The following is a 27,779-nucleotide window of genomic DNA, read 5'->3' as shown; positions in this document are numbered from 1 at the left end:
TCGGGAAAGTATTCAGACCAGTTGACTTTTTCCACATTTTGTTACATTATAGCCATATTCTAAAATGTATTAAATCGTTATTTCCCCCACATCAATCTACACACAATACCTCATAATGACAAAACAGGTTTTAAGAAATATTTGCTAATTTACAATAAAATAAATAAACTGAAATATAACATTTACATAAGTATTCAGACCCTTTACTCAGTACTTTGTTGAAGCACCTTTGGCAGTGACTACAGACTTGAGTCTTCTTGGGTATGACGCTACAAGCTTGGCACACCTGTATTGGGGGAGATACTCCCATTCTTCTCTGCAGATGCTCTCAAGCTCTGTCAGGTTGGATGGGGAGCGTCGCTGCACAGCTACTTTCAGGTCTCTCCAGAGACGTCCGATCGGGTTCAAGTTCGGGCTCAAGGACATTCAGAGACTTGGCCCGAAGCCACTCCTGCGTTGTCTTGGCTGTGTGAACCTTCGCCCCAGTCTGAGGCCCTGAAAGCTGAGGTCTCTGAAATAAATCTCCCAGCCCCTGCCGCTGAAAAACATCTCCAAAGCATGATGCTGTCACCACCATGCTTCACCGTAGAGATAGTGCCAGGTTTGGCCGGGTGGCCAGCTCTAGAAAGAATCTTGGTGGTTCCAAACTTCTTCCATTTAAGAATGATGGAGGCCACTGTGTTCTTGGGGACCTTCAATCCTGCAGAAATGTTTTGGTACCCTTCCCCAGATCTGTGCCTCGACACGATCCTGTCTCGGAGCTGTACAGACAATTCCTTCAACCTCAAGGCTTGGTTTTTGCTCTGACACTGTCAACTGTGGGACCTTATATAGACAGGTGTGTGCCTTTCCAAATAACGTCAAATCAATTGAATTTACCACAGATGTAAACAGTTGTAGAAACATCTCAAGGATGATCAACGGAAACAGGATGCACCTGAGCTCAATTTCAAGTCTCATAGCAAACGTTTATTAAAAATGTTTTACCCCCTTTTCTCCCCAATTTCATGGTATCCAATTATTAGTAGCTACTGTCTTGTCTCATCGCTACAACTTCCATACGGGCTCGGGAGAGACGAAGGTCGAGAGCCATGCTTCCTCCTCAACACAACCCAACCAAGCCGCACTGCTTCTTAACACAGCGCGCATCCAACCTGGAAGCCAGCCGCACCAATGTGTTGGAGGAAACACCATACACCTAGCGACCTGGTCAGCGTGCACTGCGCCCGGCCCGCCACAGGAGTCGCTAGTGCGTGATGAGACAAGGATATCCCTACTGGCCAAACCCTCCCTAACCCGGACAATGCTGGGCCAATTGTACGTCGCCCCACGGACCTCCCGGTAGCGGCCGGCTGTGACAGAGCCTGGGCTCGAACCCAGAGTCTCTGGTGGAACAGCTAGCACTGCGACTTTACCGTGAAATACTTGCTTACGAGCCCCTACCAAAGATGCAGAGTAAAAAAAATATTATAAAATTTCTAATAGTATCACAAGAGGAAAACAATACACAAGAATGGAGCTATATGCAGGGGGTACCACACACACACACACACACACACACACACACACACACACACACACACACACACACACACACACACACACACACACACACACACTCAGAGGCACAAACACTTAGAGACAAAACCACTAAAATACTCAAACATACACAAATACAACAGCCAATGATCAAATGTGTCACTTGTATCAAGATAAGCAGGTTGTCAGATAGACAGAAGAGAAGGACAATTATTAAAGGAGAAGACAAGAAGATGGAGCGCGAGTGGAAAGAAGAGGAAGAGAGAAACTAGCGGTTGTCTGATGTTTGGGGGACTGGGGAGAGGAGAGTAGAGGAGAGCTAAGTGTTTGAAGCGCGCCTCAAAACCTGCAGGTTCACCTCGACTAGCAGCCAACACATTAAAAAGGCGACTGGGTCTCCAGCCTCATTGCATATGCATGGAGTCAGAGGCTCACGCCACAGATCATTACAACAAAGATTCCTATTAATTAGGTGGGATTAAACAGAGCCAGACGACAGGGCAGCTGGATAGAGGGGAGAGGGAACGAGAGAGAGAGCTAGTCATACTATATTATTTCTTAAGCAAACCTTTAAGTGAGTCGTAAGAACACAACCAGATACTGTGGGCATGAATGAAAATGCCTTTCTACAAGAAATCCTGAGCTTGCTAATAACAATGTATTACGCATATAGTTTCAAACGGTACAAATCACCTGTAGCTAATTTTACAGTGAGCTTCCATGGCTGAGACAGCAGGATTGGGGCAGAGACGGTGTTAGGACTAAGTCATGAGTTCATCACCATTAATCAGGCCAAAGGCTTGAAGCTGATCCTATTCTCTTCCAAAGTTTTCCCCCATCCCTGAATCTCATTACACACCCTGTCGTAATAGAGGATCATGACCCTGCCCTTCCTTAGCACACAATGCTGATTACAAACTCACACTCACACTGCAGCACTGCCACAGACACTGGGATAACACATAGCCCAGAGACGGATTACAACTACTACAAGTAGGGGGATGGAGGGAGAGTAAGAGAGAGAGAGAGAGAGAGAGAGAGAGAGAGAGAAAGAGAGAGAGAGAGAGAGAGAGAGAGAGAGAGAGAGAGAGAGAGAGAGACTTCCACCGAAGTCGGTCCCTCTCCTTGTTCGGGCGGTGTTCGGTGGTCGGCGTCAACGACCTGCTAGCCATTGCTGATCCATTTTTCATTTTCCATTGGTTTTGTCTGGTCTTCCTTCACACCTGGTTCCAATCCCATCAATGACATGTTGTGTATTTAACCCTCGTTGTGGGTGATTGTTTGTTGTATGTTATGTGTAGTTATGTTCTGGTGTGCGACGGGTTTTCTACACACTTTTATTATTTAGTATATTATGGTTTTCAGAGTTTTGTGAGCACTTATTAAACAAATCCGTTTATACCAAGTTCGTTCTCCTGCGCCCGACTTCCCTGCCACCAGCACGCACCCATTACAGCGAGAGAGAGAGAGAGAGAGAGAGAGAGATGGGGAGAGATATATATACTGATTGACATTACATAGAGTATGACTGAGATTGAGAATCATACATTCAGATCACCCAACTAAACAGCACGATTTGACCACTCATGTCACACAGTGGAGGCCATCTGCTGCTGACGTGTGTGATCTCTTTCAAAATCATTCTACCTCAGAGAGGAAGGCTGTGATTTGGTGAACTGTCCCTGTGGATGAAGGTGCTGTGGCTTCCCACTGGTATGGTAATTAGTCAATAGGCCTTGCTGTGGTCCAGGTGCACTGCTAACCAGATACTCTGACTGACACGGCTAGCTTCTGTTGGCCATAGCCTGGCTCCTGTGAACCATAGTGTGGAGTGTGGACCTCCTCTCAGCTCCAAGGAGGTTGGGTTACTGCCTTGGGGAGAAGTCCTCACCCTTTCACATTAGCAACTGTTCATAGTGTCACAGGTCACCCAGGGTTGCATGTTACCCTCTGAGACAGAACCTCCACTATGCACACCTGTTCCCAGGGGGACAGGACAGGACATCCCAACTCAATGGAGAGCGACCTCTCCTTCTCACTTCTTCTCCACAGACACACTCGAGTCATCACAGGAACACTGTGAGATAATGTGTACTGTTATACAGGCCAACCACCAGATTGAACTGTAAAAGCAGTTCCGTTACATCAGAATATAGATGTTATGTACTGCAATCTCTAGTGCAACCTGAAATGTAAAAAGCCTTGTATATTTTTTCCATAAGGGAACGTAGACCTAGAACATGTTTCAATATCCCAGGTCAGTGTTGGGGTTAGGGTTAGCCTGCAGCCCTGCCACACTCCTGCCTGAAACATGTCATTCAGTCTAGCCGGCCTATAAACATTGATTAAAATATAACAAACAAGCTTTTAGCAGCAGCCAGAACTACTCCTGGCAAGACACTGCTGGCTACACTGGCACAGGCAGAGATCTGGCGATGCCCAGGCAAAAAGGGGGCGTTTGTGCGTGCATGCCTGTGTGTTGACATTCCCTGATGCAAGCAGCAAGTCTCTGTAACAGAGTACACTACAAAGAAGGAGATTAATATCTGACCGGCTTGAGTGCATCACTTTCTGACATGCCTCCGTGCACAGAAATTGCGTTGTGCTCGACAGGCCACCGATAAAGAACAAAAACATGTCTCGGCATGCCACTCAATGCACAATAGAAAGAGACATTAGGAATTCATTAACTGTAAGCAAATCTAATCCAGAGCTGGTTGTGCTGGCAAGGATTCAACCTGTCTGTATAGAGCCCAAAGGAACAGGCTAAAACCTAACAAACACAACTATCACCTGTCCTTGTCTCGGGGACAACACGGTGTTGACTCCCTATGTCCATTATTCATACTTTAGTGCATTATAGGAAGTTGGTCTATCTGCATGTGAATTCAACCAAGGTCACCTTGGATCTTTATAATGGAGGCCATTTTTATTTTTCCCTTAATACCTTATACTGACATTTTTAACTCTTGACAAGTGGTGTCTGGAAAGCACTCCATAAATAATGCATTTACAATACCTAGTAAATAAACATTGGGCACAATCGTTAGCCCTCCTGGCCACTGAGTTTAATAGAGTTTTTACAGCTAAGGTGGCTATTCAGCTTAATGCAGTCCTCACTGCTGGGAGGACATTTCATTCATTAGCGCAGTCACAAGCACTTAGAGCACTTTAAGGACCAGTGACAGAGAGGACGGAGGAGGGGTGGGAGGGCGGTAGAGCCGATGAGTATGGCCACTGTGGTGGGTTCAGGCACGGAGACTGAGATGGCAGCCCAGTTAGGCAAAGTTGTGGTCAACTTTTGTCTGATTGGATTTGAGGGCAGCGAACCCTGATGATGATATACGTTTAATTAATGTTTTGTTAGGGGACTGAAAGAGGCATGGCCGGCGGAAGGAGACTCTGTCATCGTCTGTTAGGACTGCTCTCTGTCCCAGTCCACAGCTTTACCGTCGCTCAGTAGCAAATATGGCCTCTGGACTAGCACAACGTCACACAATTATCTAAATGACACTTTCTGACTCATTCACCACTGAATCTAAGAGGATATACAAAGTCCAGTTTAAACAACTTCAATGTTAATGGTGTAGTAACAAGTGTCTACATTGTAATAGGTGAAACAGAGAGGATTCTCATGCCCTCTACCATTAAGGTCAGCAAGCTCAGTCTTGATCCATCATCACAATGAGATGAGATTCCTGACCAGGGACATAACAGGGAGGACTCAGTCAGAATAATGGCAGCAGATGGTGTCTAGCTCTGCTCTGAAGACTCCAGTGATCCAGACCAGTGGAGGGACTAAAGCAGGGTGGATTAGGAGGAACAGTTGTCTCCATGATACTGTAGCTTAGATAAGTGATATATTTAGCTCATTGCTGCTTTGTCTTACATTAGCCTGGTCATTAAGGCAACAAATGGCTCACCAACCTCCTGGTTTGCCCGTAATGGGTTAATCCTGCCCTTTCAAGATGCTAACAGAGGCTCTCTATAAACACTGATATAGATTATGAATGGTAACAACAGTTACCCACCTGCCCTACACACCGTACTCTGTAATATCCCTTCTGATGTGCAGCAATCACACAGTCATCTCTACTGATGGTGTCAAGCCTCCACAAGGACACTGAATCTCTCCATTCCAGCAGTTTACAGACGACATATTGAACTTCGTGAGCCTCTTGTCTTGTTCTGTGTTCTCAGAAACTAATTTCCTCCAACAAGGGAGTTTATTTAGGTGGTGTTGATGCATGGCGCATGAGGCAGGGCCAGGCTCTTTTATTAACAGGAGATTAAAACAGCTGTACTGCACGTTGAAGCACTCTCTCCTCCCTGCGCTAACATACGGCCCTGGATTACCAGCTGCACTTGACCATTTAAATTACTGCAACAACCGGCCCTCACCAGCTGGGGCTCATTACCATAACGCCCGCCTTCGCCATAAAGGGCTCCGATGAGCGCGCCCGCCGCGGAAAACAACCCCATCAGAAACCAGAGACACATGAGAGATGTCCTCTGTGCCGAGGGAAAGGTATCATCTCTGGAAAAGTCAAGGGTATGAAACTAACGATTCCATTAAGACAACAGGGGAAGAAATACTAGTTAAGACACTGTTTTTACTATTAAACACATAAATCAATAATATCATATGAATCTGAAGAAATGATTGTAAATCTAGTATCTAATATTGCTCAAATCTAATATCGTTATTAGTAATATTAGAATTTGGATGACCTAATTAAATTAGGAAATAAAATATTGGGATGGAGATTGCTACCTACTGAATAATCCAGGATAGTTGATACTGTGCAAAGACCACCAAACAAACACTTTATAAAGAGAAAGCAACAACAAAAAAATTAAACGAACGGATGTCTAATTTATTCGTGTGATGTAGTGCATAAGCTAAGAGATCCCCAGACGCTGAATGAGACACCAACGTTCACAGGGGGCTCCAAGTCTGATTGAATACTACACTATACTACTAGTGTGGTGCTAATTAAGAATGGGGGAAATGTTGTAGCGGCTCTTTCAAACATTTGTTTTTCCGCTGTGCGTTCTTCTTACAGTCTGCAGTCTGGGGGAGAGAGTTGGGAGGTTACCATAGGGTGACAGAAGGTTCTGTGGGGTACTGTGAGATACCATATAGGATTAGGGAGTGGAGGGTTACCATAGGGTGACAGAAGGTTCTGTGGGGTACTGTGAGATACCATATAGGACTAGGGAGTGGAGGGTTACCATAGGGTGACAGAAGGTTCTGTGGGGTACTGTGAGATACCATATAGGACTAGGGAGTGGAGGGTTACCATAGGGTGACAGAAGGTTATGTTGGGTACTGTGAGATACCATATAGGACTAGGGAGTGGAGGGTTACCATAGGGAGACAGAAGGTTCTGTGGGGTACTGTGAGATACCATATAGGACTAGGGAGTGGAGGGTTACCATAGGGTGACAGAAGGTTCTGTTGGGTAATGTGAGATACCATATAGGACTAGGGAGTGGAGGGTGACAGAAGGTTCTGTTGGATACTGTGAGATACCATATAGGACTAGGGAGTGGAGGGTTACAGAAGGTTCTGTTGGGTACTGTGAGATACCATATAGGACTAGGGAGTGGAGGGTGACAGAAGGTTATATTAAGTGCATTTGATATGTGAGGAAATTAGGAAAATTAGGTACTCTATGGTACAGTAAACTGAATGAATTCAATTGGCACATGCATCCCTGTTAATAGCCAGGACTCATTTTGTCTGTAGGTGTAGTTGACTTTGACTGATGAATGCGTCCCTTAGTGAAGAGCTTTCTGTGTTGAAGAATATAAAGGTAATGTTCCTGGCATCACGTCAGTGGCATGTGTTTTACGGCCTGACAGTTTGCCTTGGCAGTGGGGGGAGACCACACTTAAGCTGAGGTGTAGTGCCACCCACTCTTTGTCTCTGTGGAAAGGGTTCAGAACAAACTGGAAACACAGTCACGTCAGTCCTCCCTGCCTCTGTCTGTGTATGTATGTCTGTCTGTCTGTGTGTGTCTGTGTGTGTGTGTGTGTGTGTGTGTGTGTGTGTGTGTGTGTGTGTGTGTGTGTGTGTGTGTGTGTGTGTGTGTGTGTGTGTGTGTGTGTGTGTGTGTGTGTGATTAATTAAAAGAGAGAGTGAGTGGGAAAGAAAAAACTCAAATGATAGAGAAAGATAGAGGGAGGGAGAGGAAACGTTTGACGCCATTTCAAAAAGGAAGCATTCATACACACTCCGTCACACACTCCCTCCCTCCCTCGCACGCACATGCACATGCACACGCACGCACACGCACACACACACACACACACACAGGTACTTAGTGTCCTACCATCTTGCTCTGTCTTTGTCATCTCCTCCAGCTTCTTCTGCTTCAGTGTGTCCACCACGTCGGCCAGGCTTCCTTTGCGGCGCTCCGGCGTTCCGAACGCAGATCCGCTCAGCAGGTCACCGCGCTCCCGGGCCCCCTCCTCAGGCTTGTGTGGGGAGGTTGAGTTATTCCGGAAGGAGTACAGGGAACATACTTTATTGCTGTCAGATTCCTGTAAGAAAACAGCAGTTGGGAGGGGATGGGGAAAGAGAAAGGGGGTTGGATTTAATCATTAGTATTTCCCTTTGTATTCTCTGTCTCTGGGTTTTATCGGCTGTTGACAGTTGATGTAGTCAAATGCAATGATTGCTAGTTCTTTGGTGGCCCAGGGCGATTTGGCCATATCAAATGACTCCTCTCTGGCTTTCATACAACAACAGCTCCTATCAAATGATATCTGGCAAGTGAAAATAGTGTGTGTGTGTATGTGTATGTATGTGTGTGTGTGTGCGTGTGTGCGTGCGTGCGTGCGTGCGTGCGTGCGTGCGTGTGTGTGTGTGTGTGTATGTGTATGTGTGTGTGCGTATGTGTGTGTGCGTGCGTGTGTGTGTGTGCTCAGGCACTACTTTACCTCCGGAGAATCTACACAGAGAAACCTCCCAACTATAATTTCTCAAATTGCGTTTGAGTGTACATTTGTGTTGGGGTGAGTGCTGTGTAATTTGTTCATTTTTGAGCGGAGGCCTATTCTCAGCTGAGTGCTGCGGGCCATCGTAAATCTGTGTCCTGTCTCAAGTTGTTGTTGTTTTTGTGTCCCACCTGTGTGTGGTTTAGTATTTAACTAAGGGTCCTGTCTGAGACTGATGGCTGGGTGCTCTCTGTACACCGAAAAGGAGCAGGAGGAGAGAGCGAGAGAGAGAGAGAGAGAGAGAGAGAGAGAGAGAGAGAGAGAACTTGGGTCATGGCTTCTCAGACACAAGGCTGTTTTAATTATGGCTTGCAGAGAGTGAAGAGACAACAGGTAATTCTGCTGTCAAGAGTTGAACCCTTTTACCTCTGTGTATTCTCACATCTGCTTTGTGTGTAATGTATAACACTGCCTGATCTGACATTTAACAACAAACAGTGCAATACCTTCAACACACACATAAAGGAGGAAGCCATTCTACTGAAGGACACACAGATAACGGTGAAAGTGAACAACCCAAGAAGAAAGGAACATCAAGAAGGTAGAATGTTGAGAAGTGGGTGGGATCTGCTGATATTCCCAAAGAACATGGAGTGATGTACAGTACACTGGGCATTCCTGTTGCAAATCTTTTATCCAAGCTTAATATCCTCAGACAGGCAGAGGAGTCAGAGAAGTGGTTCGGTTCAGTACCAGGGCCCGGGGTGGAGCGGCAAGGTCTACACCCAGCACAGGGCGGGCAGGATGGGGGTGATTATGCAGGGGTGGCTGTGGCTGTGCCAGGGCCAGTGGAGGGTGCTTGTGGGGAGTGGAGCGGCGCTGGGTTAATCAGCTGGCGCAGGTTCAGGGCACAGCCCACACAGACGCATGGCACAGCAGTGGAGTCAGGTAATCAGCAAAGGCAACACTTTCAGCCTTCTCGCCGTCTGCCTCTCTCCCCCCTCTCTCTCTCTCTGTCAATCCCTCCTTCTCCCCTCTCACACTCCCTCTCCCATGTGCCATCTGTACCAAGTCAACTTGAGCTGACGGGATCTCGACACTTCACTTTTCCAACTTCAATGTTTACAATTGAATGGTAAAAAGTAATTGTCATGCAGGGCCAAGGCCATGGCAATCCACAGCCAACTGTGATGTGACAATGGTGGAGAAAACTAATAGCTTTGAGGTACATTTGTGATTGTCTTTCTATAACTAACCTCCAGACTTGTCATTGCACCATGTTCTAGTCCTCCTTCCTTGACCTCATGTCGCTCCTCAGTACGAAACCACAGCCTGCCACCACAATCCATCTGATAGATTCTACTCAGACTAGAAGCTCCATCAACTGGCAGTGTTCAGGTTTGATACAACCCTTCAGTTCTCCTTGTATTTTATGTTCAACGCAGAACAATCAACCAGAACAAGATGATTTTACATATTGTTATTACATATGTAATATATTGGCTGGTATTACTCAAGTTGAAAAGGCAGCAAAAACTTTCGTTTTTCATATCTGGATAAAATAATAATAATTTAAGTAATGATAAACTGAAAAGGATTTGACATTATGCAAACTAAATGCAAGCATTTCCTCCCTCAGATCCAAAATGAATAGAATTAACTTTTCATACGGATCCTTTCATTCTATCAAGAGGCTGTCGAGTGATTGCAGTGAGTAACAGGAGACAATGCACAAAACATTCTTTCAAATGCTGTTCTAATTACCTTCATCACTAACGGCCCTGTGATCCAATTAGAGCCTGTCAGAAGAGCGGACCACCTGAGCAATCTCCTGACTGTCATTTACATACTGGATGGCAAGAACAGTGTCTCCAGACCGCCCAGCATCCTTGGAAAACAAGTCGGGACAAAGGGGCTGGGACAGGGCTGGGGGTGGGACGTGGGTGGGCAGGAGGAGTGGGGGGCAGTGACTCTCTCCCAGCAGCCACTGCAGTGTGGAGCGGTGGCCCCTGGAAGGCTACTTCAGAGCCCCTCTGGGTCTCTTTACTGCAGGCCCGTCTGTCACAAACAGCCACCTGCCTCCCCGGCTACAGCCCACAAGTGCCTCTGCTCTTCTCTCCTCCGCACACATCAAAGCAGCTCCACAGATCGTCTGGGGCCTGCTGCAGATGTACACAACAACACATATTGTGGGAGATGTTTCTTTGATGACAAATAGAATGCAGCCTGAAGAAGAAGCGTTGCAACATTCGTTCTGTCTTAATTTGTCAGACTGTGGTATTGCATTTTTATTGGGATGCTGTGTAGTGTAATACACGTTTTACTGTTGATGTCACTGGGTCTGTTCAGCCTAATAATAACCTGTAGCTGATTATAGTTGGTTTGGTGCTGCCTATCTGAGGGTCCCAGGATCCCTACGGCTTCACAGTATTAGAGACAGTACCCGTGGCTGGGAGGAGGAGGCAGGGGCTGGGCATGTGAAGAGTTCCCTTTTACAAGCACAGAACAATGGGTGGCTGTTGAGCCTGTATCTTGGCCCCAGTGCATCCTGGTCCAGAGAGAGCCTCCAGTGAGGGAGTCAGGCGGCTGGGGGGCTGAGGGGCCCGGGCAGGCCCTCTAGAACAGATACCCTCTCAGAGACTTTGTTCCACTGTTGTATTGTCTCCCTATTTATAGTTTCATCAAATCTGTGTGTGACGCTAAAATGCAACTCAATACGTTGTTGTCCTCTTCTTTTAGAGTGGGGAGGATCTCAAGACACTCGTGAGAGCTTAGACTTCAAAGACCATTGCTTGGCAGAACGTATGGTCTTAAGTCCGAGGGCTCTGTTGTGGCCGTGTCCTTGTGGGAGAAATTCCTCTCTGTTAGGGCACAGTGACAAGACAGTTTTGTGTGTGTGTGTGTGTGTGTGTGTGTGTGTGTGTGTGTGTGTGTGTGTGTGTGTGTGTGTGTGTGTGTGTGTGTGTGTGTCAGGCTTACTCACACTCAGAGGCTAGACAGTGGTGAAAGTCATTAATGGTGAAGGTCACCAACGGAAAATTCAGAACATTGTCTGGAGTCTACCTCACCCCTGACAACGTTGGAAAACAGACCGCTGTTGTACAGAGACAATAATACGGTACCCTCTGAAACTTTCTGATGGCTTGCCTGTCACCTACAGTAAATAGTGAATGGTACACTGAGTCATTACAGTAGACACTGAGCATTACAACAGTAAGGCAGCTAGCTATAGACCCTGTATCAGATAGATCCACAAAAAACTGCTAATACATATTACTCTTCTTTCTTCGGGATGTTTTCTAGGAATTACACGATGTATCAATGATTCCTCATTCCTACTTACATTATTACTTTTTTAAATTAGCAGTTGTAATATGGCTACTAGTCAACTGGCCTACAGGGTGGTGTCTCTCACCATGCGCTGCTGGGCTGACACCATGCTGTCCCAGTCACTCTCTGGAGGGACACTGCTGAGGGGCTGCAGTTCGTCCATGGTGCCCTTGCTGTGGAGCAGGCTGTGCAGGGGCAGCTGGGGCGTCCCGTGGGCCTCGGCACTCTCCTCCTTATCCCAGGACAGGTGGTCCTGACTCATGGCTTCCTCCCCATCGGCGACGGAGGCAAACGGAGAGGTGGCTTGCTTGGAAGACATTATTCTGCTGTGGAAGAGAGAAAGAGAAAAGGACAACCAGTCAGAAAACTTCAAAGCCTCATAGTTAAACGTTAGACAGTTTTATGACCCCGGGACGACAAAACAGCTGATGTCAAATTGTATTTACGACAGGTATGCTGGATGTTTCACCATCCTCACATCAACCTACACCTGTTGGTGCCCTGAAAAACAATGCTGGACCTGACTCAAAGTTGGAGAAATCCTATCAATGGTCATGTGGCCTGCTGAGGAGGTGTGAGAGCAGGCCATGGGGCTTTTCCTAATCCTTTGTTTAATGTAAATGGTGGAGATGAGGCTGGAGCGGTGCCTGTGTCTGGGCCAGGCCCAACACTCCCTCCCTCCACTCAGCCAATGATTAGGCAGCGAAGAGAGTTACTATACCACATAACATGCTCTCATTGAAGCTCTAACACAGCCCCACATAGTGTCCCAGTCAAGCCCCAGTCAATAATGACCCTAGATAAAGGTAAACATGACAACACTACTCTCTATCGCTCCAAATTCAGATAATGCCTTAAACCGCTTTTGTTTGATTATGATAAACAATTTTAAGGAGATGACGAGTCATAGTAATGTGCTTGTCCTCTTCTTAATTAGCAGAAGAGCCTTAATTGATTGAATTGAACAGTTGACAGAACGATCCTGCCACCAAACACAACACCAACCCCAAGCTGCTTCCTTTCTACTTCCACTCTCCAAATTAGCAAACGATTCACTTTTCAGTGCTACACTATTTCTCCAGGCCAATAAATCCTACTTAAGCAGCTTGGAAATCAGATCCTGGCAGTGGAAGACAGAATTTAAAAATCTGTTACACGCTTTCATGAATATTACAGTGAAGAGTGTACTTGACATATCAGGTGCAAAGAAAACAAATGTTAATACCAATTTAAACAGTGTTGAAATTGTTTTATGTAGCTTAACATTTCCCCTCATAGAATCTTACAGCTAATTTTGCCTTTTCTTACAATTACAATAAGGCCACCCTCATGCTGTGACCTACAATGACTGAAATGAATACTGTGTCAGAAATTATGTGATTGGTATTTATAAGATAATAATATGGAATTCCTACTGATTTGAAGTGGGGAAAAGGAGCCAGGCCATATTTATTGGTAATTTTCTTTTCCCCATGCCCCTGATCTGCCTCTATCTAAGCTGCTGGGTATTTAACAGTTAAAACAGCATGTGAGCCTCAAGTCTAGGTATCATCTCTGCTGGAGCATCTTCTATGCCAGGGAAAGGCAGGGATGGGCAGGGGAAGACAGGGAGAGACAGGGGGGGGGAGCTCAGGGTGTGAGAAATCTGGCCCATTCTCCTTTCTTCCACAGGGTCACTGTGACGGAGGTTTAGCCGCCCCCATTAGCTAGGCTATGGGTTGGAGGAAGGAGACAGAGAGGTGGGTATTCTAGGGCAAGGGCTGTGGTGTGATCGTGTCCTTGTGCTGCCTGCTGGGAGGACCATGAGACAGACAGACAGACAGACAGACAGACAGACAGACAGACAGACAGACAGACAGACACAGACAGACACAGACAGACACACACACACAGACACACACACACAGACACACACACACACACACACACAGAGACAGACAGAGGAGAGGAAGGCGAGGTTATGGAATCAGCTAACCCAAACCTCAGCCAACTCCACCGTACCTCACCAGACTCTGCCAAATTAATGGCATGGGGTTCACAGAGGGCTCAAAACAAACTTGACACAGGGAGAGATTAACACACAGTTTGGTGTTAGAATAATCTGATCAAGAGTCTAGGTGCTTCCACACTCCCCTTATGTGAGGATTGTGCACATCGCATGCCGCTGTTAGGCGGCGCTCAGCAGCCTCAGCTCCACTAAAGAATGACACACACACAGTGCTGAACAGCAGAGCAGACTGGTACTCTCAATGTGAACTGTTAAACACAGTTCAATAACTCGAGTTCAGAGCCAGCACATTACTGTATTTCACAAGGCATTACAATAAAGAGTTTTGAAAACACATATACGTATTAGGACATCCAAGTCTAACAAGCAGGCGCACGCACGCGCACACGCACACACACACACACACACACACACACACACACACAGAGGCACGTAGTTATAGATCAGTATTTTTGGTGGTGGTTAGGGTGAAAATGGTAGGCCACGTTAATCACCCAGGCCCCAGCAGCTGTGTCAACAGGGCCAGTCTGACAGGTACCCGTAGCGCTGGGAGGGAAGGAGCCTCACTCTCTCTCAGACCGGCCTGGGTTGTCTTCTGTTTTCTCTAGAGAGAGCCAGCTCTCAATTTTATTCAGACAATAAATTGTTTCCTGTAATTATATCAAATAGAAAATGGTCTCTAAATTGAGAGTGTTAATTGAAAATCTAAATTAAGAGCAAAGTTCAGAACTTGCATGCTGAGAGTGATGGTGTGCTGTGAGGAAGATGGGGGTGGAGAGAGGTTTGAGAAGGGGGAGGGCTCGAGTTAAGAGATTCCACCACATTTTTTATTCATGCATTCAAAAAGCCCGGGCCTCCAGCACAACAAGCTCCTGTCTTCAATGGAGTGCGAGAGTGAAACAAAGCACTTCTTTTGTATGACACAGTAAATCAAGTGGTATTATTTTACCACTAAAATATTCAGTCTCTCAGGCACTTTTACCCCGGTCTCCAGCCATCAGTCAAGCTGCTGAGGCGTGAGAGAGACAGAGTGAACAGGGCTGACTCCATCCTCCTGTAACATGTGTCTACAGCAATCTTGTTAGAAAATGCAACAGATCTGCGGCAGGCTCCGTAACAGTATTTGTCAGTGGGTTAATAATTTATTAGCAGAGCTGGGAGGGCTGCGCTCAGCTAAAGAGAGCACAGAGCAAGGGTGCCCCACCCCCCAACCTCTCAGAGGCCCTATACAATACCAGCTCTCATTATTGAAGGGAGAGAGAGGGAGGGATATTGCAATAAGTCTCAGAAAATGTCAGAGGGCAACAATATGTATATTATATAGTCCCCAAAGCCTATGCTGGGATATAATGGTACACAACGTGAGCGTTTGATTCCAGAATTGTTTGAATTAAACAATAAAACACAAGGTGTTTCATAGAGTAGGAGAGCAGCTGGGGTCCAGGTCCACAGTGGTGATTGAGAAACATTGAATAACAGAGTATCCAAGGCTCTGGTGAGACACTCATAAAAAGGCTAAATAAAACAACCCGTTTATACATTGTATTCAGTGCATTCTGCACTGCTGCTATTCCTTTACCTTTATCAATAATGTAATGTGTTTGAAACTGAAGAAGGCTCTCTGGTGTGAATTCCTGACAAGCCGTCTCCCCTCATGCTTGATTACACAATAACAATGGACAGCTAGCAAACCAAACTAATCAATAAGAGCATGACATGTTGCCTGCCTTCTCCCAGAAAAAGCCCCAGTGACTTTGCAGAGGAAAGAAAGAGGAAAAATGACTATATACAGTTGAAGTAGGAAGTTGACATACACTTAGGTTGGAGTCAATAAGACTCGTTTTTCAACCCCTCCACACATTTCTTGTTAACAAACTATAGTTTTTGCAAGTTCATTAGGACATCTACTTTGTGCATGACTCAAGTAATTTTTCCAACAATTGTTTACAGACAGATTATTTCATTTATAACTCACTGTCTCACAATTCCAGTGGGTCAGAAGTTTACATACACTAAGTTGACTGTGCCTTTAAACAGCTTGGAAAATTCCACAAAATGATGTCATGGTTTTAGAAGCTTCTGATAGGCTAATAGACATCATTTGAGTCAATTGGAGGTGTACCTGTGGATGCATTTGAAGGTGTACCTTCAAACTCAGTGCCTCTTTGCTAGACATCCTGGGAAAGAAATCAGCCAAGTAGACCTCCACAAGTCTGGTTCATCCTTGGGAGCAATTTGCAAATGCCTGAAGGTACCACGTTCACCTGTACAAACAATAGTACGCAAGTATAAACACCATGGGACCAAGCAGCCATTCTGTCTCCTAGAGATGAAAGTACCTTGGTGCGAAAAGTGCAAATCAATGCTAGAACAACAGGAAAGGACCATGTGAAGATACTGGAAGAAACAGGTACAAAAGTATCCATAGCCATAGTAAAATGAGTCCTATATTGACATAAGGCCGCTCAGTAAGGAAGAAGCCACTGCTCCAAAACCTCCATAAAAAAGCCAGACTACGGTTTGCAACTGCATATGGGGACAAAGATCGTACTTTTTGGAGAAATGTCCTCTGGTCTGATGAAACAAAAATAGAACTGTTTGACCATAATGACGATCGTTATGTTTGGAGGAAAAAGGGGGAGGCTTGCAAGCTGAAGAACACCATCCCAACCGTGAAGCACGGGGGTGGCAGCATCATGTTGTGGAGGAGCTTTGCTGCAGGGGGGACTGGTGCACTTCCCAAACTAGATGGCTTCATGAGCAGGGAAAATTATGTGGATATACTGAAGCAACATTTCAAGACATCAGTCAGGATGTTAAAGCTTGGTCGCAAATGGGTCTTCCAAATGGACAATGACCCCAAGCATACTTTCACAGTTGTGTCAAAATGGCTTAAGGACAACAAAGTCAAGGTAATGGAGTGGCCATCACAAAGCCCTGACATCAATCCTATAGAAAATGTGTGGGCAGAACTGAAAAAGCATGTGTGAGCAAGGAGGCCTACAAACCTGACTCAGTTACACCATCTCTGTCAGGAGAAATCACCCAACATATTGTGAGAAGCTTGTGGAAGGCTACCCAAAACGCTTGACCCAAGTTAAACAATTTAAAGGCAATGCTACCAAATACTAATTGAGTGTATGTAAACTTCTGACCCGCTGGGAATGTGATTAAATAAATAAAAGCTGAAATAAATCATTCTCTCTACTATTATTCTGACATTTCACATTCTTAAAATAAAGTGGTGATCCTAACTGACCTAAGACAGGGAAGTTTTACTATGATTAAATGTCAGGAATTGTGAAAAAATGATTTGAAATGTATTTGGCTAAGGTGTATGTAAACTTCCAACTTCAATTGTATAGCTGACAATACTGGCCACATGTAAAGGATTAGGAGTGAAGGCTCATATGGCCTGGAATGCTTTGAGTCTTGAATTGTTGCCACTGATAATGTTTCATCACGCGACAACCTCTGTTTAATTGGTTAGCATTAGACGACCCTAGGTCTTATGACTGGGCCGTGTGTCTGTGGCTATCGCATTTCCTCCTCTATCGTAACAAGCTCTGACTTTCAGCCCGCTGTCGCTGCTCTTTCACGCTGCTGACCTTTTATAGACAATGGTGATAAGTAACTCCACACCAGCCCCCCTCCTTCGCCCCTTTCCTCGCCCATTGCCTACCTCGCGCCACACAGCCCCCACGCCTCTTCCCTCTTCTCCCAGCCTTAATCACAGGTCACTTCAGCAGAAAAATATTAGCCCTCTTAGCCCCCTTACCCTCAGACACCACCACCCAATTTTGGGAGGGAGAAATAATTAAATAAGTTTTTAAAACAAGAGGACCATTGTTTGAGGACATAACGATGGGTACGCTGGATTTGGCAACAAGCCGCTTTATGACTGAGCTTCAGGTTTCCATGGGTAACGACGTGCAGGCATACACACACACACACGCACACACACACACACACACACATACACATACACATACACACACACACACACACACACACATACACACACACATACACACACACATACACACACACATACACACACACACACACACACACACACACACACACACACACACACACACACATACACACACACACCTACACACACACACATACACACATACACACATACACACACATACACACACACACCAAAATGCAGAAAATAAAAGGTATCAATGAAAATGATTTGGGGAAATATTCCTTAATGGAATCTTTTGACTTTCTCTAAAGAAAAATCTAAAGTTATTTGAAAACAAAGGCATTTCATCAGAAACTGACAATTGGGTGAACATCTAAAAAGCATGACGTCTTTAGACAACATCGACTGGAACAAAGGGTCGAACAATAGGTCAAATATTAACATTACATCATACTAACAATGGAAAACTAAAAATGCAAAAATGAGCAGTTATCGCAGGCCAGCACAAGTGCCATTTGGTGCACCTAATGAAATATCATTGTAGATGTAAATGCATTACACACCATGCTGGTGAAGGCACTGTGAGAACATGGTCAGAGCATCACAGTCTACACAAAGACAATACAGGCTTTACTCCAGAGCACAAGTCAGGGCTCACACACATAGTGGGAGAGAGAAAGAGGTCATATAAGTTCTAGTATTCAATATAGTTTAAGCAATCTACAATACATAAAAAAAGATATAAAAAATGTAACTCATTTGAGGACTGAAGGCCATATTTCTTTACATTTGAAAATATCTTTAGAATTTTCTTTCAATAGACATTCAATATTGTCTATCTATTACAGATACTGTAGATGAGCCTGAGACTGGCTGAGCCTGAGACTGGCTGAGCCTGAGACTGGCTGAGCCTGAGACTGGCTGAGCCTGAGACTGGCTGAGCCTGAGACTGGCTGAGCCTGAGACTGGCTGAGCCTGAGACTGGCTGAGCCTGAGACTGGCTGAGCCTGAGACTGGCTGAGCCTGAGACTGGCTGAGCCTGAGACTGGCTGAGTCTGAGACTGGCTGAGCCTGAGACTGGCTGAGTCTGAGACTGGCTGAGCCTGAGACTGGCTGTACAAAGTACAAAGGGAAAATATAACAAATACATTCAAAAGTGATACAAAGGTGGAACTGTAAAGTATTTTGATTTTACAGAAGTGTGTAGAGAGATATTTTTTCTGTCTTCCTCTAGAGGTCTTTGTAACCTCCTATTTCCCCACTGTTGTCCCAGGTGACATAGCAGGGATCCACAGGGTCTTCACCTGGCATAATAACATGTTGCTCCCTCACAGCTCCCAGCTGGAAAATTACTGACACACTCACTGCCGTTTAGCACAATTAAATGATCGCCTTCCATTGTGACTGTGTTTGAGATGAACCTGGCACCCCATACATAAACATATAATAATGATTCAGCTTCTACCACTCTCCTTCCCTCTCTATATAAAGCACACACACACACACACACACACACACATTCCACAGTAGCTAACACTACCTATGAGACCCAGTAAATTAAAGATCGATGGAGAAGAACTCCTTACTTCCTACTGTAAATTCTAAAACATTTACAATATTTGAAGATAAACTCATCTGCTGTATGAGGATGATGAGATGTGAACTCATATTCTTTTTTAAGTCTATTTCACAGTTTATTTATGATAATCAGATTTATTTTACATTATTTAGATTTTGTGGATTCTACAAACAAATGGCTCTGCAATTCATTATAACTTTTTTGGGAGAGAAAAAAAATATAAAGATGTTCAAATTAAAAGTTCAAATGAACATTTCATTTCCATGTTATCTATTTCAGACAATAATATAAAACTGTAATCCAAGGAGAAAAATTCAAGTGGACAAAGTAATTATGGGTAATGATAGAAAAATATTGAAAATTGCTGGGGAAATACATACAACCTAACAACGTAGCTGGAGAGTTGTCCAAATTAATGTGTTTAAATTGTTCCTCTATAAATGTTGACCTTCCCCCTTCAAAAAGTCAACTCAATTACACAAGCACTTCATCCCCCACTTCACTCACTCTCCTGATGCTTTCTCTATTAGAAATCAACGTAGTTACTCCGTCTAAAACCCACACTCAAAAAGACAGCCACCCAGAGCAAATTAAGCAAGCCTCCTCAAGTGCACACTTTAGATATAGAGCATAGCATCCGTAATTACTTTGCACAGTAAATTATTTGCAATAATATCCTGTTGGAGGAGCCGTCTTCCGTCTCACTTTAAACACTTGTGCAGCTGGATTAGTTAGACAGCCTGGTTGGTGTCCTGCCCCCCCTTGCTAGCTGCTAGGCAGAGCTTGACAACAGAGGCTGATGCAGGTGTGAGAACTCTGAAGTGGCTTTGTCTGTCTGTCTACCCAGTGAGGGTCGACGAGCACACACTGACAAACTGAGCCGCTCGTCTCCACCGATGGCCCCCTCCGCCATTGGTCCTCTTCCTCCCGATCCAAGAGAGACAACTTCAACGCTGGATGGCATAACACCTCCTCAGTTCACCAGGAGCCAGAGGGGTCTCTCTCTCTCTCTCTCTCTCTCTCTCTCTCTCTCTCTCTCTCTCTCTCTCTCTCTCTCTCTCTCTCTCTCTCTCTCTCTCTCTCTCTCTCTCTCTCTCTCTCTCTCTCTCTCTCTCTCTCTCTCTCTCTCTCTCTCTCTCTCTCTCTCTCTCTCTCTCTCTCTGTATCTCTGTCTCTCTCTCTCTCTCTCTCTCTCTCTCTCTCTCTGTATCTCTGTATCTCTGTCTCTCTCTCTCTCTCTCTCTCTCTCTCTCTCTCAGAACTACCACTCTCTCGTCCAGCCAGCAGTCTGGCGCTAAAGAGATTGAGAGGCAAGAGAAGTTACTTGTTTTTTCCTTCCCTCTCTTTCTCGGTCTCTCTCTCTCTCTCTTACACTCCCCTGCTCTCTCTCTCTCTGAACGTGTAGTGGTCTGGGCCTTCTGGGGGATGAAGTTCCCAAAGTGCCTTCTGTCACTGCCACTGCAGTTAAGCAAACTTTACAGCCAGTAAAGCCATCAACCAACACAGGCTATTCGCTGAGCAACAGTGGAGCTTTGTGGCTCCCCTCCCAGTTGACAGTAAGTTATGAGCCCTTTGTGAGTGCAGGGGAAGGAAAACAGAGATCGGAATTTGGCAGGAACATAATAATACAGAATTCTCCTGTCTGTGGAACCTGAAGTTTTCATGGAAACAATCAAGCATTGTTGGAGTAAAGAAAAGCGACTGACAGATGAAATATAGTGGGGGGCCCTTTTAGGAAAACAGTCAACAAAGCGCCATTCAGGCCAGGGCCTTTCTGTCATTTATAAAGATAACTTCTATGCACTTGAGAGTTTAGAGCAAAGAGTTCCGATTGAACAAACCAAGTGTAACATCTCCCACAGTCCACAGTGCACAGAGCTGTGGAGAGGACTGGGGGTGCCAAACAAGAAGGCTGGGGGGCTGCCAAGCATCACAAGGTTCCTAGAGATACACAATGAGTATATAGGGGACAGAGGGGGAGGAGAGAAAAGGGGCCCCTGAAAAAATGCAGAGAGCCGCGCCAAAAGAGCAGGAACAATGGCTAATTATGAAGGAGTAATTTTGCAGGGGGACAGAAAAAGAGAGGGACACTGGAGACACAGAATGGATTATGAAAGCGGGGGGGTATTCTTCTGCATGGAAGAACTGTGGGCCTCAGTCTTTGGCCTGCTCCTTATGAGGTCATCACTGGCAGCCATTGCCCAGAAAAGTTTGGTTGGTACAACTGCCGTTTGGACATCTGGAATGTCGGCACACAGTGGCCTGCTTTCTCCGCAACTATCCTGATTCTTTTCTTTTCCAAAAATAGGACGCTTCGCCAGCGCTGGTCACTCAAATTGGAAAATGTGCAACGTCTAATGAAAAGAATAGCAGTTTTGTTCTCTTTCATTCTCATCGCATAAATGGATTTCTGCAGGGGGGGGGGGGGGGGGGGGGGGGGGAATTACCTACAACGCTGCTTTGATTAAGCGGCTCTATTCTAGGGATTGGCTGGACAACAGCTCATTAGTTACAGTTAGTCCCACCCCTAATTCTTTGGGGATTTGTTTTCTTTCATTCTTTCTTTCTTTCTCTGTCTTTCTCTCACTCACTCATGAATTGAAATAATTCATTGAGCGCGCAAACAAGGCACACAAATGTGTCCACCTTTGTCACTGGACGTTTTTCTCTATCTTATTGCCTTGTATGTTCTCTGAGGGACTGAGGGTGAGAAAGTGATGCCTGGCATAAAGGGAGGGAGGGAGCTATGGAGGGAGGGAAAGGGCCATATTCTGAGAGTGGCAACGTTTCATGTGACACGTCAATCGGAAAATCAAAACAAGGGTAGTTCATTTGCTCCACCCAGATGAGACCATGTAGAAGGAACTGATGAATAGAGGTCAGGCAGGCCACACCTCACAGATTTATGATTAAGCCTTATTATGTTGGGAAACTGACATTGATTGCCGATTTAAACCACTGAAACCAATTCATTTGCCCTTGTTGAATAGAAAGCATGGTCAACAGTGTGTAACGCTGTGACAGGTCGGACGGGAGGGCCGAATAAAAGTGAGCGGCTAAACGAATGCTTGGCAGCCGGCTCTGTTTGGAGGTGGTTAAAAGTTATCCTGCTGACTGACAGCCCATACAGAGAAAAAGAGGCTGCAAGGAGAAACGAGATCTGAGGAGCCAAACCAGAACCACCTGCCATTGATCTGAGTAATTGCCCAGGAATTTGGTTCACAGAAGACATGTACAGCCCCTGTTTTAGCAATGCTTCACTCACAGAGCGGCACGGAGAAAACCACTATAACTGAATGGGAAACACAGTCTAATAAAATCAGGGAGCTGACAGACATGGTTGAAGAGAAAAATGTGCAGTATATGCAATCTGAGAGAACAGGCTCTGTACAGGATTAGCCGCTGACTGATACAGAAAATGTCTCACCAGTGGGCTGTTAACCATGTGTCTGACCACTGATACTTCGCTCAAACTCACACTGCATTCATCTATTTGTCAAGATGCCAGATAATAAGACATGGTAGGCCTCTGTCGAAATATAAATCTCACTGCAAATGATAAACTCACTGTAATCTATTACCTACAAAAACATAAAATAAGACTTCTTTCAGCCTGGTCAGCAGTAAGTAGGTTTTGATGTGGAAATGTGGCCATTATTTCTCCTCTCACTATCTCCATCACAACCCCAGGCCTCTGGTAGTTTCTGGTAGTCAGAGGCAGTCATGTTGACTTACACCTTGGTGGGAGAGGTTTCTCTTCTTTCCTAGCAGACGCAGACCACGCATGCATCATGACAGGCTTTCAGAATGAAATCATTAACTAAATTGCTTTCTTTAAAAACCACAAGTGTGAGCCAGGGGTTTGTGTCTGTGTCTGGCCGGTGGCCACGTCCCTCTGGTTCCCAGGCAGCCTCTCAGGCAGCCTCTGCCCGGCTCCCTGGCTCTGTTGTGGTTCCCTGCTACCACATTCATTACGCTCAGCGCAGCCCGGCTCAGCCTCAGACTCGCTACACTGTGGTGGGGCTCACTCACTGGACCCGTAGGAAATCATCTGGTCATCTCAAACTACTCCTCCATTTCAGATGGCCCCGCTCCGCACAAAGAGGCCCTTTGTCCCAGGACGTTCATGACCATCCTTTAGATCTTAATCAGTGAATCAATCAAAAACATAGAAACAAATCTGCTCTTATAGCTGGGGTTTTAAAGTCTGAAGCGGGTTGTCTGAAAGACTGACTCAACATTTCACAAATTTACACTGCTTTATTACCAAACAACAATCCCTACTGTGACTGACATCCCATAATGACACAAAGTCGCAGTTCCTAACAACACTTTATTTTTTAAACATCATTAAAATAGCATTCTGGTGTGTCTAGCTGTGCCATGGAGGTTAACATTGTATTGCTATATCTCTTACAAACAAACGTTTAAAAGACTAGTTCCTGAAAACGGAAAGCTGGGGGACAAAATCAACTGTAAAGTCAATATCCTAAAACACACAGAGAGAGAGGGACACAGTAAAAGTATATTATGCAACAAACAAAAACAGAAGACAGGGCCGTGGTCTTTGGAAATACTGTCTCTATCTGACTCAAATAGACAAAAACAGAAGACAGGGCCGTGGTCTTTGGAAATACTGTCTCTATCTGACTCAAATAGACAAAAACAGAAGACAGGGCCGTGGTCTTTGGAAATACTGTCTCTATCTGACTCAAATAGACAAAAACAGAAGACAGGGCCGTGGTCTTTGGAAATACTGTCTCTATCTGACTCAAATAGACAAAAACAGAAGACAGGGCCGTGGTCTTTGGAAATACTGTCTCTATCTGACTCAAATAGACAAAAACAGAAGACAGGGCCGTGGTCTTTGGAAATACTGTCTCTATCTGACTCAAACAGACTAAAATAAGCAGCAAACAGAAAAAGGCTAATATCTGGTGAAGGCTGGACAAATAGTGGATAGTGATTGTAGCTGAGCTGTAAGAGAGGATAACGAGACTCTAGTCCCCCACCTCCCCCCGCCCTGGCCCTCCGACCCCCCCCCCCCCCCGCCCCTTTCCCCCGCCCTGGCCCTCCGCCCTGGCCCTCCGCCCCCACCCTCCCCCCCCCCCCCCCGTCCCCCGCCCTGGCCCTCCGCCCCCACCCCTGCCCCCTGACCTGGCCCTCCGCCCCCGCCCTCCGCCCCGGCCCTCCGTCTCGGCCCTCCGCCTCGGCCCTCCGCCTCAGGCCCTCCGCCCCGGCACTCTGCCCCGGCCCTCCGCCCCAGCCCTCTATCTGTCCTTCTCTCACTAGGCTCAAGGTAGCAGATGTGTCTTTCACAGCCTGTGGCGTGTGCAACCAATCTGCAAACAATAGCTGGGACTTGATAAAGGTCGAATGTCTGTCGCAACACACTGGTTAGGAGAGAGGTGAAAAGACAGAGTCCACACCATGCTGCAAACCCACTCCCCCTACAGCGGTTTCTTCTCTGACATGTCACTCCAGCCTAACTATAGGTGTGACTGTGAGAATGTGTGTGTGTTAGTGGGCCACTACCATGCTATTTAAGCCCGTCAGTAAGCCCATTACACCAGTATAAGTCACCTCCCTGACCTCCCACTGAGATAACAGTTGGTGTAAACATGTACAACCCTATTAACCTAATAATATACATGGAGCCGGCTACAGTGGCCACAGGTCCGTGTGCGAAAGCCGTCTCTGAGTCTTAAATACCACAGTCAGCCATGACAGAGAAACAGATACAGACACAGCCATGACCTCTGACACCACACCTCTCTCTTTGTCTGTACTGTAGACAAGACACTGGACAGGACCACAAGTTCAATCTGAGTTCATTATGGACTCTCTATTGGTCAATGCCTGGAGTCAATGCAGTAATAGACATTAGAATGGCATTGCTCTTTATCTATTCCAGTAGACATCGACAGTATTAAGGGAACGCTGAAGTGACATGTTCAGAGAGAGAAAGTACTGTTGGCATCTCAGTTGATCTCTACACTGTAAATATTCTGCATTATTAATTGCATGACACACTGGTTCAATATGGATTGAATTTCACAATGCCAAAGTAAAAGCCAGTGTGTGTGCGTGTGTGTGTGCGTGTGTGTGTACACTGAGTTTCTCCCAGGTTTATGACAGTAGTAATAAGCAAGCCTGCAGGCCACAAACAGACACATGAGGAGGACTGGAATACATTATTAGAGCTCATCAATTATCTTTATACCGGAGTGGGAGTGATGGCTTAGTTTGTGTTGTCTCTTCTTAAAAACAAAATAGAAATATTATGGGTAAAATATGAAAATATTTTTAAAGAGAACAACAGAATTATTTACATAAAATATGAAAATATTTTTAAAGAGAACGACAGAATTATTTACATAAAAGGATAGATTATACTCATTTGAAATCAGTGGGTCGTTCCACAGATTATACAAAATAAAAAAAATGTCCTGTGACAAGGACATGTGTCTCATCACAAAATGAGACATTTAGATATTTCTAATATATAAAAGCATTAACAACTATTCATTTAGTATTCTGTAACTATTCAGTTGTCTGTTCTCAGGCTGAAGAAAGCCATGAAAATAACCTCTCCAGGTACTGTCCTGTATGGTCTCACAATATTCATGATTGTGCAGCCATTTTAAAACGATGAAAAACACATTGCATTGAGCGATATGAAAGCATAATGTCCTACGGGTGTCAGTCAGCTCAACAGTGAGTGCAGTGGAGAGACCATGTCAGGGTAAATATTTAACAGGAAGCCATTTAAACCAATAGAACTGAGGAAGAGTGAGGAGCCAACGCATGTCAGAAGACATAGGCTGTCCTAGACTAGAAGACTGCTTTGTACAGACACAATGAATAGGAGAGGAAGCACTGATCTGTCCACTGCATTCGTCTATTATAAATGCACGTTGCCTTCATGCTGTGCAGTTAAACATATATATGCTAGGGCCTCCCGGGTGGCGCAGTGGTCTAAGGCACTGCATCGCGGGCCGGGCGCAGTGCACGCTGACAGGGTCGGTAGGTGTACAGTGTTTCCTCCGACACATTGGTGCGGCTGGCTTCCGGGTTGGATGCGCGCTGTGTTAAGAAGCAGTGCGGCTTGGTTGGGTTGTGTTTCGGAGGACGCATGGCTCTCGACCTTTCTCATCGTTGTAGCGATGAGACAAGATAGTAGCTACTAAAAAACAATTGGATACCATGAAATTGGGGAGAAAAGGGGGGTAAAAAAACAATGACAAAAAAACGTTACAAAAATATATATATGCTATTGTAACTATGTGTACAACTATAGCTGAATGTGTAGAAATGCTGCGTATGAGGAGTGTGTGTGTGTGGTGCACGAGGATGTGTGTCTATCTTTGTTCTTTGGGAGGGCCTCCCAGTGTAATGTACAATCCCCTGTAAGACATCAGCAGAGTGTCAGCCAGCCAGCCAATGAGTCTAGGAACGGGACAGTCGGCTATAAATGGCAGGTACAGCTCACAAGCTAAAAATAAAGGGGGTCTGTGTTTTTTAGGAATGGTGTTCCTGAATTAAACACAACAGGTGCCAAACACTAAATCAGAACGGCTTTGCCTCAGGCTTAATGTGAAAAACAAATGAATGTCAAAGCAAGGAGAGAGTTAGCTAACTCCTGAATAATGAATAAGAGGAAGACCGACTCATGCTTGGCCCATCACTTAACTAGACTCGGCACGTAACAGAGTATCTCGCTAGATCTGTTTGTCTCTTTCTGTCTCTGACTACCTGTGTAATGCGTATCATGAAATTAACCACACTACAGAATTGAACGTCTAAGAACGTCAGGAGAAGATTCAATTCTGGGAGAAGGGGAAAGATCATGTGCTGTGGCTTAGAGGCCACTCGGGGATTGCATCACGGCAGGACACGACGTGAGACCATGGTAGTCACATCTCATGTTGAATGATTCATAAACACCTTGACTGTGTGTGTCTGTGTGTTGACGTGGCTGGCCAGTAGATAGAGCTCCATGCTGTGGGAGAGTGGGAGCCCTGCCTGTGTGTGTCTGTGTGTTGACGTGGCTGGCCAGTAGATAGAGCTCCATGCTGTGGGAGAGTGGGAGCCCTGCCTGTGTGTGTCTGTGTGTTGACGTGGCTGGCCAGTAGATAGAGCTCCATGTTGTGTGTGTCTGTGTGTTGACGTGGCTGGCCAGTAGATAGAGCTCCATGCTGTGAGAGAGTGGGAGCCCTAGCTGTGTGTGTGTCTGTGTGTTGACGTGGCTGGCCAGTAGATAGAGCTCCATGCTGTGGGAGAGTGGGAGCCCTGGCTGTGTGTGTGTCTGTGTGTTGACGTGGCTGGCCAGTAGATAGAGCTCCATGCTGTGGGAGAGTGGGAGCCCTGGCTGTGCTGTGCCCACTGCCTCCACAGTGAAGTGCTGCAGGCTAGCTCTGGCTGGTTAGAACTGGGAC

At 45.6% G+C, this 27,779-nt stretch overlaps 1 protein-coding gene across 14 annotated transcripts in view; it reads right to left on the bottom strand.

The window, feature by feature from the left end:
• The window catches only part of LOC110506675 (transcription factor SOX-6), a 201,810-nt gene that overhangs the window by 114,260 nt on the left and 59,771 nt on the right, over nt 1-27,779 (bottom strand). For all 14 annotated transcript variants that reach the window (XM_036964052.1, XM_036964059.1, XM_036964055.1 and 11 more), the window contains 2 exons: nt 11,900-12,140; nt 7,878-8,088 (listed from right to left, as the gene is read on the bottom strand). In XM_036964052.1, the coding sequence (XP_036819947.1) occupies nt 7,878-8,088; nt 11,900-12,140 (452 nt within the window). The remainder of the gene's footprint in view (nt 1-7,877; nt 8,089-11,899; nt 12,141-27,779) is intronic.

The sequence above is a fragment of the Oncorhynchus mykiss genome, chromosome 26 (assembly GCF_013265735.2).
Source record: "Oncorhynchus mykiss isolate Arlee chromosome 26, USDA_OmykA_1.1, whole genome shotgun sequence".
Taxonomy (NCBI): Eukaryota; Metazoa; Chordata; class Actinopteri; order Salmoniformes; family Salmonidae; genus Oncorhynchus; species Oncorhynchus mykiss.
Note: the sequence above shows the minus strand (reverse complement) of the source record. Positions and strands in the feature narration are given on the sequence as shown.